The sequence below is a fragment of the Hyperoodon ampullatus genome, assembly GCF_949752795.1.
Source record: "Hyperoodon ampullatus genome assembly, chromosome: 15".
NCBI classification, from domain to species: Eukaryota; Metazoa; Chordata; class Mammalia; order Artiodactyla; family Ziphiidae; genus Hyperoodon; species Hyperoodon ampullatus.
The window spans coordinates 37865852-37882630 of NC_136928.1; the positions used below are offsets into that span (position 1 = coordinate 37865852).

Consider the following 16779-nt stretch of genomic DNA (forward strand, 5'->3'; position numbering starts at 1 on the left):
ATTACCCAATTGATATTCAAAACATATCCATTACTCTCAAATATCTTTGTCTAAACAGCTTTATTGAGATAAAATTCACATACCATAAAATTCACCCATTTAAAGTGTAAAAAGCAACAGTTTTCCATATATTCACAGAGGTGTACAACTATCACCATATGCAATTTCAGAACACTTTAATCATCCCAGATAGAAATCCCATATTTATTAGCAGTCACTCCCCATTTCTTACCCTCCTCCAATCCTGGGCAATCACTAATCTACTGTCTGTCTCTATAGGTTTGCCTACTTTGGACATTTCCTATATAATCGATTCTTGTTATTTGCGATAGTGATGTTCTATAAACCTGCAAACAATGAATCAGCAAATACTGAATCACTGCTCCTGGAGGAAACAAAGGGTTAGGTTCCTTCAAGCCTCTGATCACGACATTTTCATCTACTGATCAATACATATACTTTTTAATGTATGTTTCTGTTTAAAGACACTTTATCTAATTACACTGTTGACTCATTAACAATGAATTCATGGCCAAAAGCACCACAACTCATGTCTGAACAAAGTTTATTTAATGCTAATATTTTCTCCATATGGCCTTCTAGGAACACTTCAGCACTATGCTTAGGGGCCATTTAAAGACAGTGAAATCATCAACAAAAATGTGAAAAACGTGGCTGGCACTTAACTGATTTTGAAAAGGACACCTGTTTACAGTACGAGAGCTGAAACAAGAAGCCAGAATGTTGCTTTTTGTTCACCCTTAGCTGAGAGATGACTCAGATCTTTCACGGCTCTATGTGTGTCTGAAAAGATCACGAAAATGCCTCAAGTACTGATTTTAGGCTTACAAATAAATTTCATCGAGTAGGAGAGTTTGCAAATAATGAATCTGCAAATAATGAGGATCTACTGTAAATGAAACTTACAATATGTAGTATTTTGTGACTGGCTTCTTTCACTTAATGTTTTGAAGGTTCATCTATGTTGTAGCATGTATCAGTACCTCATTCTTTTTTATTACTATATTATATTCATCCATACATCAGCTGATAAACATTTGGGTTGTTTCCACTTTGGGGGTATTATGACTAATGCTTCTATGAACATTTATGTACAAATTTTTGTGTGAACATGTTTTCATGTTTCTTGGGGGTGATACTGCTGGGTCACATCGTAACTCTGTGCCAAATTGTTTTCCAAGGCAACTGTACAATTTTATGTTCCCACCAGCAGTGCATGAGGGTTTCAATTTCTCTACATTTTGCCAACACTTGTATCTGTCTTTTTTACTATAGCCACCCTAGTGGGTGTGAAATGGTACCTCACTGTGGGTTTGATTTACATTTCCCTAATGGTTAATGATATTGAGTATCTTTTCATGTGCTTATTGGCCAGTTTTAGATCTTCCTTGGAGAAATGTCTATTCACATACTTTGTCCATTTAAAAAATTAGGTTATTTGTCTTTTTATCATTGAGTTGTAAAAGTCAAAATGTCTTTTTAGGTTTTTTTGAAACAAAAATTCAATTAAGTCTCACATATTGCATTTGGTTGGTTGTGTCCCTATTCTCATCTAAACAGAACAATAATGCCCTGGACTTTTTGAAGAGTCCAGTCAATTTCTTCTACAGTGTCCCACATTCTGGATTTGTGTTACCCATCAAATGTTGTTTAACTATCCCCTATCCTCTATACTTCCAGTTAAACTCGAAGTATAAACTGGAAGTATGAACTGGAAGTATAAACTGGAAGTATGCATCTAAAGGTTTGATCTAAAGGTTTTGGCAAGCATAAATCATGAGTGAAGTTGTTTACCTCAGATTGTATTACATCATAAAAAAAGGAACAGGGACTTCCCTGGTGGTACAGTGGTTAAGAATCCGCCTGCTAATGCAGGGGACATGGGTTCGATCCCTCGTCCAGGAAGATCCCACATGCCGCGGAGCAATGAAGCCCATGCACCACAACTACTGAGCCTGCGCTCTAGAGCCCACGAGCCACAAGTACTGAGCCCATACACCGCAACTACTGAAGCCCGTGCACCTACAGCCCGTGCTCTGCAACAAGAGAAGCCACTGCAATGAGAAGCCTGCGCGCCGCAACAAAGAGTAGCCCCCACTCACTGCAACTAGAGGAAGGCCACATGCAGCAACAAAGACCCAACGCAGCCAAAAAATTAAAATTAAAATTAAAAAAAAGGAACAAAACTTTAAAAAGGGTCAGTAGACTACCAAATAGTGTAGTATATTCAGGTTTGGATGAAGCAGCTCAGAGGGTAAGTGCTCCACTCAAATGAAACTAGTTCATTGCTTGAGGCTGGGGACTGGAAAGTGCCACCTTGCCTCATAAAAATTTGCTGACAGTGGTAAAAGAGATTATAAAATTTGCTGACAACACTTTAGGATTTTTAGAAAGTTACAAAACTAAGAATGGGGGAAGACTCTGATAAAGCCTCAAACTCAGGAAATGAAACAAGTTAACAACTGACTCAATGACTTAATCTGTGATATCCTTAACTAAGCCACTTTTTACCAGATTCTTATATGGAGAGTGGATGCTGAGAGGGAGGTACAAGCAGCAGGAAGCCTACCAGATAGAAAGAGCTGAATGTAGAAGGAAAAGTGAGACAACAGAACCCCAAAATTCGCACTCAAAATGGACATATCAAACATACTACACTCAAGAAGAAAAAAAAAACACAGAGACCAAAATAACAAAAATCAACAATAAGAATGAAAAGTCGTTCAAGGAAAAACTAATTTTATATAATAGCTCATCAAAGATTCTAAATATGTTTAAAATGGTCAAAGAGATAAGCAGAACAAGAATAATGAGATTGAATGAATTGATTTTAAAAAAGTCAAAGAGATAAATGTAGCAATAACATCTGTGAAATAAAAATTGAAAATAAAACATGTAAATATGAAAAAAATTTCATTAGAAATCTTATACACAATGCCCACAGCCACAAGGCGTCTTGTAACTATGAGGCAAAAAGAAAATTAGTTGTTGTACACTAAGGAACAGAGTAGAAATATAGAACTTGTGGAATTCTACTTCAAGTAATGGTATTCTAGGTAATCAAACCAACTCTTTCACAGAAAACAATTAGAAAAGCTAGAAAAAATATAAAATTATCTGTTTAAAGCATGAGAAGACAAGACATTGAGGAATTAGAGTCAAGATCCAGGAGTAGGAGAAAACCTAGAGAGCCCATTTTAGATGTTTCTCAAGGGAAGAGGGCCAATTCCAGAAGAGATGGCTGACAGGATGAGAAGTTGAGTAGAGCTTTTAATAGACTCTCTGGGCTAAGGAGACAAAAACTAGAGTTCAGAAGCCCCAAAAGAGGGACAAGATAAATGCCCACACTTCAGACTGGGACTTTAAACAGCCACATGCTAGGAGTAAGGGGGAAAAGGTTAACAAGAAATAGACTAGCCCTGGCAGAAACTGAAAACCACAATTTCAAGTTAGCTCAAATTTGAAATTATTAAAATGATCTTAGATTGCTAGTGGCCCAAGATGCCTGTCAAAAGTAAAACTCTCTGGAGGAAGACACCATACTAGGCCTCAAATCGCCTTAAATTATCTACATACAATGGCCAGCTCTCACTGAAAAATAATTGAACCTCTATGATGACAAAACTACATGTTAAAAAAAATGAGAGACATTAGCCAATATAAAATGATCCATATGGATCCAGATAATGGAGTTATCAGGCAGAGACTTTAAACAACTATGCTATACATATTCAAGGAAAAAAAGGCAAGACAGATTTTCAGAAGAGAATAGAAACTATAAAGCAGGACCAAACGGAAATTCTAAAACTAAAAAAATAAAATACCTGAAACTACGAACTCAATGACTGATTCGTTTACTATCAGATTAGACACACTGAAAGAAAAATACCGGTGAACTAGAAGAGTTCAGAAGAAAACACCCAGAATGAAGCATGAGTAACAAAAGGATACATACAGAAAAGAGTGTAAGATACAGAGTGTATAGTGAAATATAGAGCATATATGTAATTGGGGTCAGAGAAATGAAAAGAGGATGGGCAGAAGCGATATTTAAAGAAATAATGGTTGAGCCTTTTCTGAAATCAATGAAAGACATCAAGTCAGATTCAAGTATCTCTATGAATCCCACCAAAAATAATATAATGAAAAATACATTGAAGCCCAACAAAGTGTAACTGCTGGGGAAAAAAAAAAAGAGATTCCTTTCGAAGAAGCAAGAGTAAGACAGAGATGACTGAAAATGTCAGAAAGCTGACAGAGAAAAAGGAAGCCAAGAAAAGTGTAGGTCCCCTGATGACAATGGTGAGTTAGCAGATCTCTAGACTTCTTGTCAACTAAACAATAAATGCCTCTATAGTTGAAAGCACAGAAAGTCAGATATTGTTACTTGGAGCAGAACTATTCCTGATATGTTTAATAGTAGTTCCAGAAGAAGAGATGGGAAAGAATAGTGCTCAAACAATATTTAAAGATAGAATTCGTGAGAGTTTTCCTGAATTAAAGACAGACTTGAATCCTCGGATTCAACACTGTGGGTACTGAGCATGAACACTGTAGCTGCTGAGCAGGAGGAAAATATATACATGTACATATGTATATCTGAATATTTGAACCTAGATAGAGCCTAATAAAGCCGTAGAGGACCAAGGTAAGGGAAAATCTTAAAGGCTGCTAAGGAGAACATAGTCGGTAAAGGAATAAAAATTAGACTCAAGAGAAACATTTCTGTAGCTACAAAACTCTGATACCAAACCAGAAAGGTATAACACAAAGAAAGAAAATTATAGGCCAATTAGGAACATATATGCAAAGATCTTAAAATATTAGATTTCAGCATTGTATTTTTTTAAAAAAATCAAAATTAAGCAGAGTTCATCCAGAAACGCAAGGATGATTCAACATTGGACAGTTAATTGATGCAATAAACCATATTTTCATATTAAAATAAAAACACATAATTATCCCAACAGATGCAGAAAAGTTATTCATAAAATTTAATACCCCTTCATAATTAAAATCTGAGCAATGTAGAGAGATAGAAGTTTGATAGGATATCTATCAAAAACAAAAAGCAAACATTATAATTTATAGTGAGACTTGAGAAGCATTCCAATGAAAGTCTGGAACAATACAAGAATGTTGGCAATTTATGCTGGCTTATTTGTAAATGATAGGATTGTCAACATGGGACTCAAAAGAATTTCAACCAAACCATCAGAACAAATTAAGAGTCTGACATTATGCTGGATATAATATCTATATCTTATAAACGATGGGAAATGACTTCATGGAAACAATTATAAAACACTACTTAAAGCAAAAAAGAATGTCAAAATCTCACCAATTGCACCTTACACAATATTCATGGATGAAAAGGCTTACTTGATCTTTACATAAAAGTTCCAATAAAATATAAAGTTTCTAATAAAAATCCCAGTAAGTCTTTTTATAAAGGCTAAGTGCAACAAAGGCAATTATGAAGAACAGCAATGTGTGGAGGATCTTGACATACCAAATATCAAAACTTATTATAAAGACAGTGTGGTGTTAGCCTAAGAATAGATAAATAGAGCAACAGAACATATTATAAAGTCTCCCAAACAGAACCACACATTTAGGAAAACTTGGTAGGATATAGATGGCATTATAAAGTAGTATAAACTACTTAATAAATGGTGCTGGGACAATAAGTTATCCACATGGAAAAGAATTGAATTCTCTATTTCACATTGATTTTTGTACAACAAAGCCAGTTCCAGGTGGATTAAAGATATGAATGGGGGGCTTCCCTGGTGGCACAGTGGTTGAGAGTCCGCCTGCCGATGCAGGGGAAACGGGTTCGTGCCCCAGTCCGGGAGGATCCCACATGCTGCGGAGCGGCTGGGCCCGTGAGCCATGACCGCTGAGCCTGTGTGTCCGGAGCCTGTGCTCTGCAACGGGAGAGGCCACAACAGTGAGAGGCCCGCGTACCGCAAAAAAAAAAAAAAAAAAAAAAAAAAAGATATGAATGGGAAATGAACAGTTAAAAGAAGATATAGAGAAAAATTTTCCTGATCTGAGGTAGAAAGGGTTTCTTAACCAAGACAGAAAAAGCACAAATAACAGATGTAAAATTTGGCTATATTAAAATTAAAATATCTGTACAACAAAAATGAACATGAATGTAAATAAAGCTATAAGACAAGTCATAGATTGAAAGATAAAAACAAAATAGGATCAGTACAAACAATAAAGTACTCCTACAAATTGATAAGCAAAGATAAAGCCAACATAAAATTGGGCAAAAGATTACCAACAGAAAAAATTTCAAACGGCTAATAAACATTCAAAAAGATCCTCAATTTTATTACTGATCAGAGAAGTGCAAATTAAATACCATTTCACATCTATTAGATTGGTAAATACAGTACTACAAAATAACATCAAGTGTTGGAAAATATGTAGAGAAAAAGAATACCTTGCTAGTGAAAATGTAAAAATTGGTTAACGACCACTTCGAGGAGCACCTTGGTGATAGTCAGTACTTGAAGATAAGCATACCCTTCCAACAAGCAACTCTCCTCCCAGAAAACCTCTTGGAAACATGCACAAGGAGAAAGACACAAGAATGTTCACTGCAGTAGCTTTAAATATTTAACAACGAATACTCTAATATCTATAACAGAACAAATAGTTTGCTTTTATATAACAGAATATCTTATGGCAGTTAAAACGAACTACAGGCATACCTCATTTTATGATGCTTTGCTTTACTGCGCTTTGCAGATCGTGTTTTTTACAAATGGAAGGCTTGTTGCAACCCTGTGTCAAGCCAATCTATCTGCACCATTTTTTGAACAGCATTTGCTCACTTCGTGTCTCTGTGTCACATTCTGGTAATTCTCACAATATTTCAAACTTTTTCATTACTATTATATTTGTTATGGTGATCAGTGATCTCTTATGTTACTATTCTAGTTGTTTTAGGACACCATGAACTGTGCCCCTATAAGACAGCAAACTGTCAAAATAAATGTGTGTGTTCTGACTGCTCCAGCGACCAGCCTTTCCTCCCATGTCTGTCTCTCTCTTCTCGAGATTCCCTTATTCCCTGAGACATAAGAATGCTGAAATTAGGCCAATTAATAACCCTACAATGGCCTCTAAGTGTTCAAGTGAAAGGAAGAGTCACACGCCTCTAAATCAAAAGCTAGAAATGATTAAGCTTAGAGAGGAAGGCATGTCAAAAGTCAGGATAGGCCAAAGGCTAGGCCTCTTGCACCAAACCATTAGCCAAGCTGTGAATGCTAAGGAAAAGTTCTTGAAGGATATTAAAAGTGCTACTCCAGTGAACATGCTAATGATAAGAAAGTGAAACAGCCTGATTGCTGACATGACGAAAGTTTTAGTGGTCTAGCTAAATCAAAGCAGCCATTAACATTCCCTTAAGCCAAAACCTAATCCAGAGCAAGGCCCTAACTCTTTTCAATTCTGTGAAGGCTGAGAGGTGAGGAAGCTGCAGAAGAAAAGTCTGAAGCTAGCAGAGGTTGTTTCACGAGGTTTAAGGAAAGAAGCCATCTCCATAACATAAGAGTGCAAGGTAAAGCTGCAAGTGCTGGTGTAGAAGCTCCAGCAAGTTATCTAGAAGATCTAGCTAAGATAATTAATGAAGGTGGCTATGCTAAACAACAGATTTTCAATGCAGACAAAATAGCCTTCTATGGGAAAAAGATGCCATCTAGGGCTTTCATAGCTAGAGGGAAGGCAATGCCAGGTTTCAAAGCCTCAAAGGACAAGCTGACTCTCTTTTTAGGGGCTAATGCAGCTGGAACTTGAAGATGAAGCCAATGCTCATTTACCATTCTGAAAATCCTAAGGCCCTTAAGAATTATGCTAAATCTACTCTGCCTGTGCTCTATCAGTGGAACAACAAAGCCTGCATGACAGCACATCTGTTTACAATATGGTTTACTAAATATTTTAAGCCCACTGTTGAGACCTAGTGCTCAGAAGAAAAGATTCCTTTCAAAATATTACTGCTCACTGATAATGCAACTGGTCACCCAAGAGCTGATGGAGGTGTACAATGAGATTAATGTTGTTTTCATGTCTGCTAACACAATATCCATTCTGTAGCCCATGGATCAAGGAGTCATTTTGACTTTTAAGTCTTATTATCTAAGAAATAAATTTCATAAGGCTATAGCTGCCATAGATAGTGATTTCGCTGATGGACTTGGGCAAAGTAAATTGAAACCCTTTCTAAAAGGATTCACCATTTTAGATGACATTAAGAACATCTGTGATACATGGGATGAGTTCAAAATATCAACTTTAACAGGAGTTTGGAAGAAGTTGATTCCAACCCTCATGGATGACTTTAAAGGGGTTCAAGACTTCCGTGAAGCAAGTAACTACAGATGTGGTGGAAATAGCAAGAGAACTAAAAATAGAGGTGAAGCCTAAAGATGTAACTGAATTGCTGTAATCTCATGATAAGACTTTAACAGATGAGGAGCTGCTTCTTATGGATAAGCAAAGAAAGTGGTTTCTTGAGATGGCATCCACTCCTGGTGAAGAAGATATGAAGATTGTTGAAATGACAACAAGGGATTTAGACTACTATGTATATTTAGTTGATAAAGCAGCATCAGGGTTTGAAAAGATTTACTCCAATTTTGAAAGAAGTTCTACTGCGGGTAAAATGCTATCAAACAGTACTTCTTGCTACAGAGAAATGTTCGAGAAAGGAAGACTCAACCAGTGTGTCAAACTTCATTGTCGTCTTATTTAAAGAAACTGCCACATCCACCCCAGCCTTCAGCAACCACCTCCAATGAGTCAACATCAAGGCAAGACTCTCCACCAACAAAAAGATTACAACTGGCTGAAGGCTCAGATGATGGTTACCATTTTTTTTTAGCAATAAAGTATCTTTAAGGTTATATACATTGTTTCTTTAGACATAATGCTATTGCACACTTAATAGACTACGGTAGAGTGTAAACATAACTTTTATATGCACTGGGAAACCAAAAAAACTCATGTGACTCGCTTTATTGCGATATTCAATTCACTTTATTGCAATATTTGATTTACTGCGGTGGTCTGAACCCAACCTGCAATACCTCCCAAGTATGCCTGTACAGTTACAAGAATGAACAAGATAAATCTCAAAATAAATAATACTTAGTGGAAAAACACTTTGCAAATGATACATACAGTTCGAATATATTTAAAGTCTAAAAATATACTGAATAATAATACACATATACATATGTAATGTACACACAAAGCTAAATACTTAAGTATAAAAACATTGTGTACAATAAAAACCAAATAGGGACAGTAGTTACCGCAGGAAAGAAGAATGGGAGGGTTTAACTGTTGCTCTAATTTTTATTTTTTAAAAAATCTGAGGCGAATCTGGTAAAATGTTAATATTTCTTAAAGCTGGGAGCTAATACACATGTATTCATCATCTTACTCTCTACCAGTCTCTAGGTGTTTAAAATACTTCACATTTTCTTAAAAAGTGGGAAAATAGTTAATTTAACATAAACAGAACTTTAACAGATGCAAAAATAAAACGTCTCTCTTCTAAAGCGCAGTCCAAATTTTTGAAGAAGGTCAAACCACTCATAAAAATAGATAGCAGGGCTTCCCTGGTGGCGCAGTGGTTGAGAGTCCGCCTGCCAATGCAGGGGACACGGGTTCGTGCCCCGGTCCGGGAAGATCCCACATGCCGCGGAGTGGCTAGGTCCGTGAGCCGTGGCTGCTGAGCCCGCGCGTCCAGAGCCTGTGCTCCGCAACGGGAGAGGCCACAACAGTGAGAGGCCCGCGTACCGCAAAAAAAAAAAAAAAAAAAAAAAAAAAATAGATAGCAGATGCTACCTTTAGATTAGCAAAAAATGCTAATCTGCCTGCTAATGCAGGGGCCACGGGTTTGAGCCCTGGTCTGGGAAGATCCCACATGCTGAGGAGCAACTAAGCCCGTGCGCCACAGCTACTGAGCCTGTGCTCTAGAGCCCGCGAGCCACAACTACTGAAGCCCATGCGCCTCGAGCCCATGCTCCGCAACAAGAGAAGCCACTGTCATGAAAAGCCCACCCACCGCGCAACGAAGAGTAACCCCCGCTCGCTGCCAACTAGAGGAAGCCTGTGCGCAGCAACGAAGACCCAACGCAGCCAAAAATAAATAAATAAAACAAATTTATTTTAAAGAAAGTAGCAGAAAGTGTCATCCCAACTTAATAGCATAATTAAAGCTTACTAGTTATGTACCTTCATTATTAAATAAAGTAGCAATTGTGTTCAAATACCTTAAAAAAATTACAAGATTTTAGAACATAGCAGAAATACATTCCAGTATGTTGGGGATTTCTATGTAAGTAAACCTACCATAGTAGGCAATCTGACATTCGAGTCTCACCATCTGAATTAAGATGCCCAGATCCACAGACTTAGAGAAAAGAACTTATGATTTACAAGGGCGGAAGGGATAGACTGGGAGTTTGGGATTGACGATGTACACACTGTTATATTTAAAATAGATAACCAACAAGGACCTACTGTATAGTACAGAGAACACTGCTTAATATTCTGTAATAACCTAAATGGGAAAAGAATTTGAAAAAGAATAGATACATGTATATGTATAACTGAATCACTTTGCTGTACACCTGAAACTAACACATTATTAATCAACTGTGCTCCAATATAAAAAATTTTTTTAAAAGATGTCCAGATCCACCCAACACAAAACACGTAAGGCTGTGAAATTCTTCTCTTTTATTCTATTTTAACCTTTTTTGAGTTGTAGATCCATTTAACACTGATTAAAACCAAACAAAAAACCACAGGCCTTAGGAAAAAATCACACACTATCTAGCACACAAAGGCCACTCATAGGCCTCAGTTTTTAACTCCCGCTTTCAAGTTGCTTTTCCAAATCTTTATCCGAAACATTGCTGAGTTATGCTGGAAAAGAATGCAAACTGTACAGGCTTGAGTTCCAGTTGTGTAAAAGTGACCTTTTGGGCTTTCACCAACTTGTCGAGAGATGGTTAAAAGCTTTCGAGACTTTGCTCCCTAACGAGCCGGGGCCGGGCAAATGCCTCTCTCACCTGCTACGGACCGAAAGTCTTAACTCTTTAAGGTGGGGGTGGCGGGGGGAAGAGAGTCGTGCAATTCAGTCAGGGTGTCTCCCAAACACAAGGAACAGGTACCTGACCCTTTCTTCCAAGCACCGGCACCCAGACAGGAGCCCAGGACTATCGCCACCCCCCCCCCACACCCCCCGGAAACGTCGCTGCCGAGAGCCGCCGAGTCAGAAACAGTTGTCTGACTCCGAAATTCCCCTTGCAGGCGCCCCGGCAGCACTTCGACCTCCCTTAAGGCTAGGGGTGTGGGTGGGGGCTGGTTGAGAGGGGGAGGGGACACTTCACACCCAACAACGGCCTCAACCGCCTCCTGCCAAGTCCCCGCTATGGCTCACAAAACTCGCGGCCTGAAAAATCGCACACTCACTGGAAAGAGGTGCCGGGTCCTGACCCCGGCCCGGCCCCCGGAATCCGGCGGGTCTCCCAGGGTTTCGGGGGAGGCGGCGGCTGGGACGCCATCTCCGCCTCCTCTCAGATCCCGCTCTGCGCTGGGACTCTCCAGGCCCGAGGATACCAGCCGCTTGAGCGCCAGGCACAACATGCAGAGTACAGAGCCCTCCACCCGGCCCTCCCCTGCGGGTGTGGCTTGTGGTGCTTTGCTGGCTGGTGTTACAGCCTAGGAGGATGCCACTAACCTATGGGAAGAAACGCTCTCTTTTTATTTGCCTTGGAAAGAACTTCCATTCTAAACAGAGGCTAAGAGCTCATCGATATTTCTGGTGGCGGCTATAATGTCCTAGACGTCAGAGTCCCACGGAAGCTTCCCTGGGACAAGTCCTGCACCCGGCCGGGAGTAATGCCCCACACACCACTCCTCCACCCGCGGGGCAGGCAGGGTGTGTGGCGGCCGGCCAGGCATCTTGACTGGTTTCCCTGCAAACCAGCAGGGGAGAATTCACTCAGTCCTCGCGTGAGGGAGCTGGTACTTTTCGTTCTATAGCTCTCGTTTCCTCGGGGAACAGAATTGCTAGACGCAATAGGTGCGTTGTCTTTAGTCTTCCCCGTTCCCTCTGAGGGCTGGAAGGGGTTAAATCTCTGGCTCCGGCGCCGTGGGAGAAGGTGAGGCAAGGGGGGTCTGAGGAGAGCGGGTGAGGACTGCGTGCCGGAGAGGTGTGGATGGAGGGAATCGTTTCCTTCCTGTGGGAGAGGCTTTGTTAGCAAGGAGGGGTGAGTGGCAAGTGTTTGGGGACCCGACTGAAGGTGAGAAGGGCTTTCTTGGTTGGCCAAAGGAAAGACTGGAGGTTAGACCTGGGGTTGAACTTTCCAGAAATCTAGAGTAGATTCCACTGCTGAGTGTATCAGTAGCGCGATGAAGTTACGAGCGCCTTTCTTTAAAAATCCACACCCCACCCCCACCCCACAAGACGAATGACACCCTTCTGTATGAAAATGAGTTTTAAAAGATCCCGGGATGTGAGACTCAGCCTGGTTATTTTTCCTGCTCCTGGCCTGTTTGTAATAAATAGTTTCTGTAATCGTCCGAGAAGTGAAAAGAAAAACCATCTTCTCTGGTAAACCAGAGACGGGGCTAGTTACCATTGATTTGTGGAGCAGGGACTCGATCGCCGTAGGATCCTGACACCTGGGAAGAGATTCTCTTGCAATGATATGTTCCAGTTCTTTGGGTAAAGTAAACACGTAAACGAAAAGCAAACATCTTAAAGGCAACCGACAATGAAAACCTTACAGTACGGGATGCATTTCTCAGGGTTTGGTTTCAAAGATAATAAATCTAATATGGAACAACTGATTTCTGATGTCTTATGAAATCCTGTCATTTCAGCGCTGTACATCAAGATGAAATAACTAAATTTAAGAACGTATTTTTTCCTAATGTTAACGCGCTTGGGAAGTCGCTAGATTGTTGCTAGGTGAAAATGATCTTGAGAAATTTGTAAGGCCATTCGATTACTAACATAATTACGAAAGAGGGCTTTGTTTTGCTCTTTTAAGACCTCTTCAAATTACTCAAGACAGGAGATTTCCTAATTCTGAAAGGGTTTGGAAACTTTAGAGCCAAGAGATTATAATGTGTCATTTATTGACTAGCGTGATACCTTTGTTCTAGTGAACCTACTGGAGAAACAAACATTGTCTTTAAGCCAAAGGGGGGAAAAAGCATAACTTAAGTCTCCTGGGAAATCTTTGATACAAAGTGTCCTTCTTAAGCACTCACTCTTGGATTTATTTATTGGACACGAGGATTTATTTGTTTCTCTTTCTGAGTTAAAGGTTAATTCTCAATTAAATGAAATCCTTGACCTTAGCTAATGGAAAGGCGGAGAAAAAAAGGACGAGATAGAAACAGTTTCTCTGTGAGGGGAAAGAAACAGTTTCTCTGTGAGGGGAATGCAGTTGGGATACGCTTTAAATGCTGATAATCAGCTCCTCGAAGAATCCCAACCCCTTATCAGCATCAAACTATTAGATTAAATGAGCTGGGGGAAGGGATTCAGATCGTTTGTAAATAACAGTGATCACACAGAGCTTCATTAAGCAGAGGGTGTTCTTTACATGTTCTGTACTTTCTGGAGCTCAAATTTACTTAGGCAATCCTAAATCAGTTTCCCAATCTGGGTGTCTGAAAGTTCTCACTGGTGTGTCCAGAGAAGCTTGGTTTTCTTCCCTTCCCCTCCCTGACAACTCACGTATTCACCTGAATTAGAACCCAGCCACAGGCAATCTGGTTTTTGTAGTCCTGCCTGCTGACCTTATTTTTATGGTGAAGAGTTCCATAGTACTATCTATTTTCTGTCAAGGATCTATTCTTGATAAGTGGCCACAAACATTTAGAAACTTGCAAGTAAGTAGTGGGTTTTAAAGGGTTAGAAAACACAAACTAATTCTAAGAGTCACATCTTTATAGTAAGCAGTTGGTAAGAGCTTCACCCTCCACAAATATTAAGTTCATTTGAATTAGAAACTGAACAAATTAAAGGTGCCACAATCTTTTATCTCTATGACCTCAGTACCATTACCATGCAATCATAGTTTTATAAAATATCACTAGTTCCTCATTTTAAAGTAATGTGAGCTGATTCATTCATCAGAAGACCTTTTTTTCCCTCCAAACAGAATGACTAAGTAATTTAATTTTCATTACCCCCCTCCTTCCTGGCAACAAGAACCCATTCTCTATGTAGCATTTACTTCCAAGTGAGTTTGTTCAAATTGCAAAAAAGTGGCAACTTGTTTTAGACAATAATTACTCCAAAATATTTTGCACTTAATTTGTTTTTGTTGGAGTTTTTACTTGTGTATGAAAGGGGAAGATTTTTCTCATTTTGCTAATAGTTCATTTTTATTTAGTTATTATTTCATCAAAGTAAAATTGATGTTTTTGAATCTGATCAGTTTGCTTTGAATACTTGACTGCTTAACTATCATTAAGGTCAGTCAAGTATTACATAACGTAGACTGATCTGATTATTTTTTCTAGCAAACTCATTTCTTATTTCTAACAGGAAAGTTTATTGAATTTACAACTCTGTGTTCTCAAACAGTACTGAATGGTACAAAATAAAGAGCAAAATTACACTCTGTATTCTTGTTTTCATTACCCTCCTTAGAGACAGCCATTTTTTACTAGTTTTTATTTCTTGTGATTGATTTAGTTATGTTGATGCAATTTATCATAATCCAGAATGTTAAAGTCCTTGACAATTAGAAACTTTTACCTGATCCATCTAATAAATTGCCTTCAAGTTTTTGTTTCAATATGGATATAATGAAAGGGACATTATTGGAGAATACCAAATAGTGATTTTCAAATATAAATGTTTTATCTTTAAAGATTTTTATCTTTAAAGGTGACCATATATTTGTCTGTGAAAGTAAAACAGAAAAGGTGCTCATTAGTTTTACTTTTTCTTTTTTTCTAGCTGTAGTTATTTAATATGTTTCCACTGACTGTGGAAAACAAGCATGTGGCCCAGTTGTTGCTCAGTACTGGTACCTGTCCAAGATGTATCTTCAGATTCTGTGGTGTGGATTTTCATGCACCATACAAACTTCCCTGCAAGGTAAGGGTATTTTCTTTCTTTCTTTCGTTTTCTTTCTCCCTTTCTTTCTTTCTTTCTTTCTTTCTTTCTTTCTTTCTCTCTCTCTCTCTCTCTCCCTTCCTTCCTTCCTTCCTTTTTTAAGTTAAGAAAGGGTCTTAAATCAATACCTGTGTATTTGAGAGCAAGTATCTCTTCATAACTCTTCATTAAATTTTTTTAAAAACTATAATAAAGTAGTTACCGATAATGGTAACTTTGGAATTGCCATTACCATATAAAATGTAAGTTCCTTCTTAAGTGATTATATTTAACATTTAATGTAGTGAGATCTTTGTGAAGCAATTCACTGGTGCATTTAATGTTTGCATAGATCTTTCCTAAAGAATATCTAGACAGAATATCACAAAATAGTGTGTCTCACCAGATATTAGTAAAATGTAATGGGGGGGGTGGAAGCATGGTGGGTTTGGTTGCCTTTTTTCTTTTTCTGTTTTCTGTATTACCACTTGTATTTACAAATAGGTGTTTGCAACTCTCTAGAAGTAAATGCTTATTATCATTTACCACTATTAATAGCAAAAGTAATATACTGAGGTCTTTGACATTTATGGTAATATACAGAGAGCTTTGACATTTAATAGAATATTTCATATAAAATATATAACGTTTTGTGAAATATATTTTATTCTAACAGTGATGTTCTTTTCAGAGGCAGATAGTAATTATATACATATGTGTAAATATGTACTTATAAACAGTACGAATACACCACACACACACACACACACACACACACACACACACACACACACACAAACACACATATTCAGCTTCCTATAATTAAAAAATATTGCCCAGGAGTTAGCAATAGCAGTCATTTCTCCTATGTATTAGTTTCTATTATTTTGGAAATAATTATATCCAATATTCATATAGCATTATTATATGTCAAGCTCTCATATAATCCTCACAATAACCTATTAGGTAAGTACATACTATGATTGTCTCTATTTTCAGAAGAAGAAACTGAGGCACAGAGAGGTTAAGCAACCTGCCCAAAGTTACACAGCTATTAAGTGAGCAAGCTAGGATATGAACTGTCTGTCTGAATCCAAAGCCTAGAATTTGGAGCTAGAAGACATGGATTTGAATCCCAGTTTCACCACTTTCCAGCTTCAGTTTTCTTCTCTGTAAATGGGCGTGATGATAACATCCACCTCACAGGATTTTAAGGGATAATATCTAATAAAGTATGTGAAAATACTTTGAAAACTGGAAATGGTACATATGCTATGATGATTAATATATACATTTATATTCCTTTATACGCATAATGACTATGAAGTAATAAGATTGAGTTTGTGTAACTTGCCTTACAATTTTTTCAGACACATTTATAATCTATTATTTTATACATATGTTGTAAGTTTTAAAATATATATTATAGAAAGAAACTTAGTGTTACCAACTTTTGTATCATTTTATGTAAATAAACATGAAAATATCTGAGCACTTTTCTGGGTAAATATATTTTGATACTTTATATTCATGTGATATATGTACACATGCATGTATCTGTACGATGTTATATTGACATTATAGGTCTTAGGTAATAA

The 16779-nt window shown here is 38.0% G+C and overlaps 2 protein-coding genes across 2 annotated transcripts in view; one reads left to right on the plus strand and one right to left on the minus strand.

The window, feature by feature from the left end:
- The window catches only part of PEX13 (peroxisomal biogenesis factor 13), a gene marked incomplete at both ends in the record, with an annotated part of 34258 nt that extends 22637 nt beyond the window's left edge, over positions 1–11621 (minus strand). The window contains one exon of the mRNA XM_079721212.1: positions 11530–11621. Coding sequence (XP_079577338.1) covers positions 11530–11621 — 92 coding nt within the window. The remainder of the gene's footprint in view (positions 1–11529) is intronic.
- Positions 11622–12268: 647 nt separating this feature from the next.
- Positions 12269–16779, plus strand: part of PUS10 (pseudouridine synthase 10) — a 66778-nt gene continuing 62267 nt past the window's right edge. The window contains exons 1-2 of the mRNA XM_079721210.1: positions 12269–12329; positions 15044–15184. Of these exons, the coding sequence (XP_079577336.1) occupies positions 15059–15184 (126 nt within the window). The 5' untranslated portion in view covers positions 12269–12329; positions 15044–15058. The remainder of the gene's footprint in view (positions 12330–15043; positions 15185–16779) is intronic.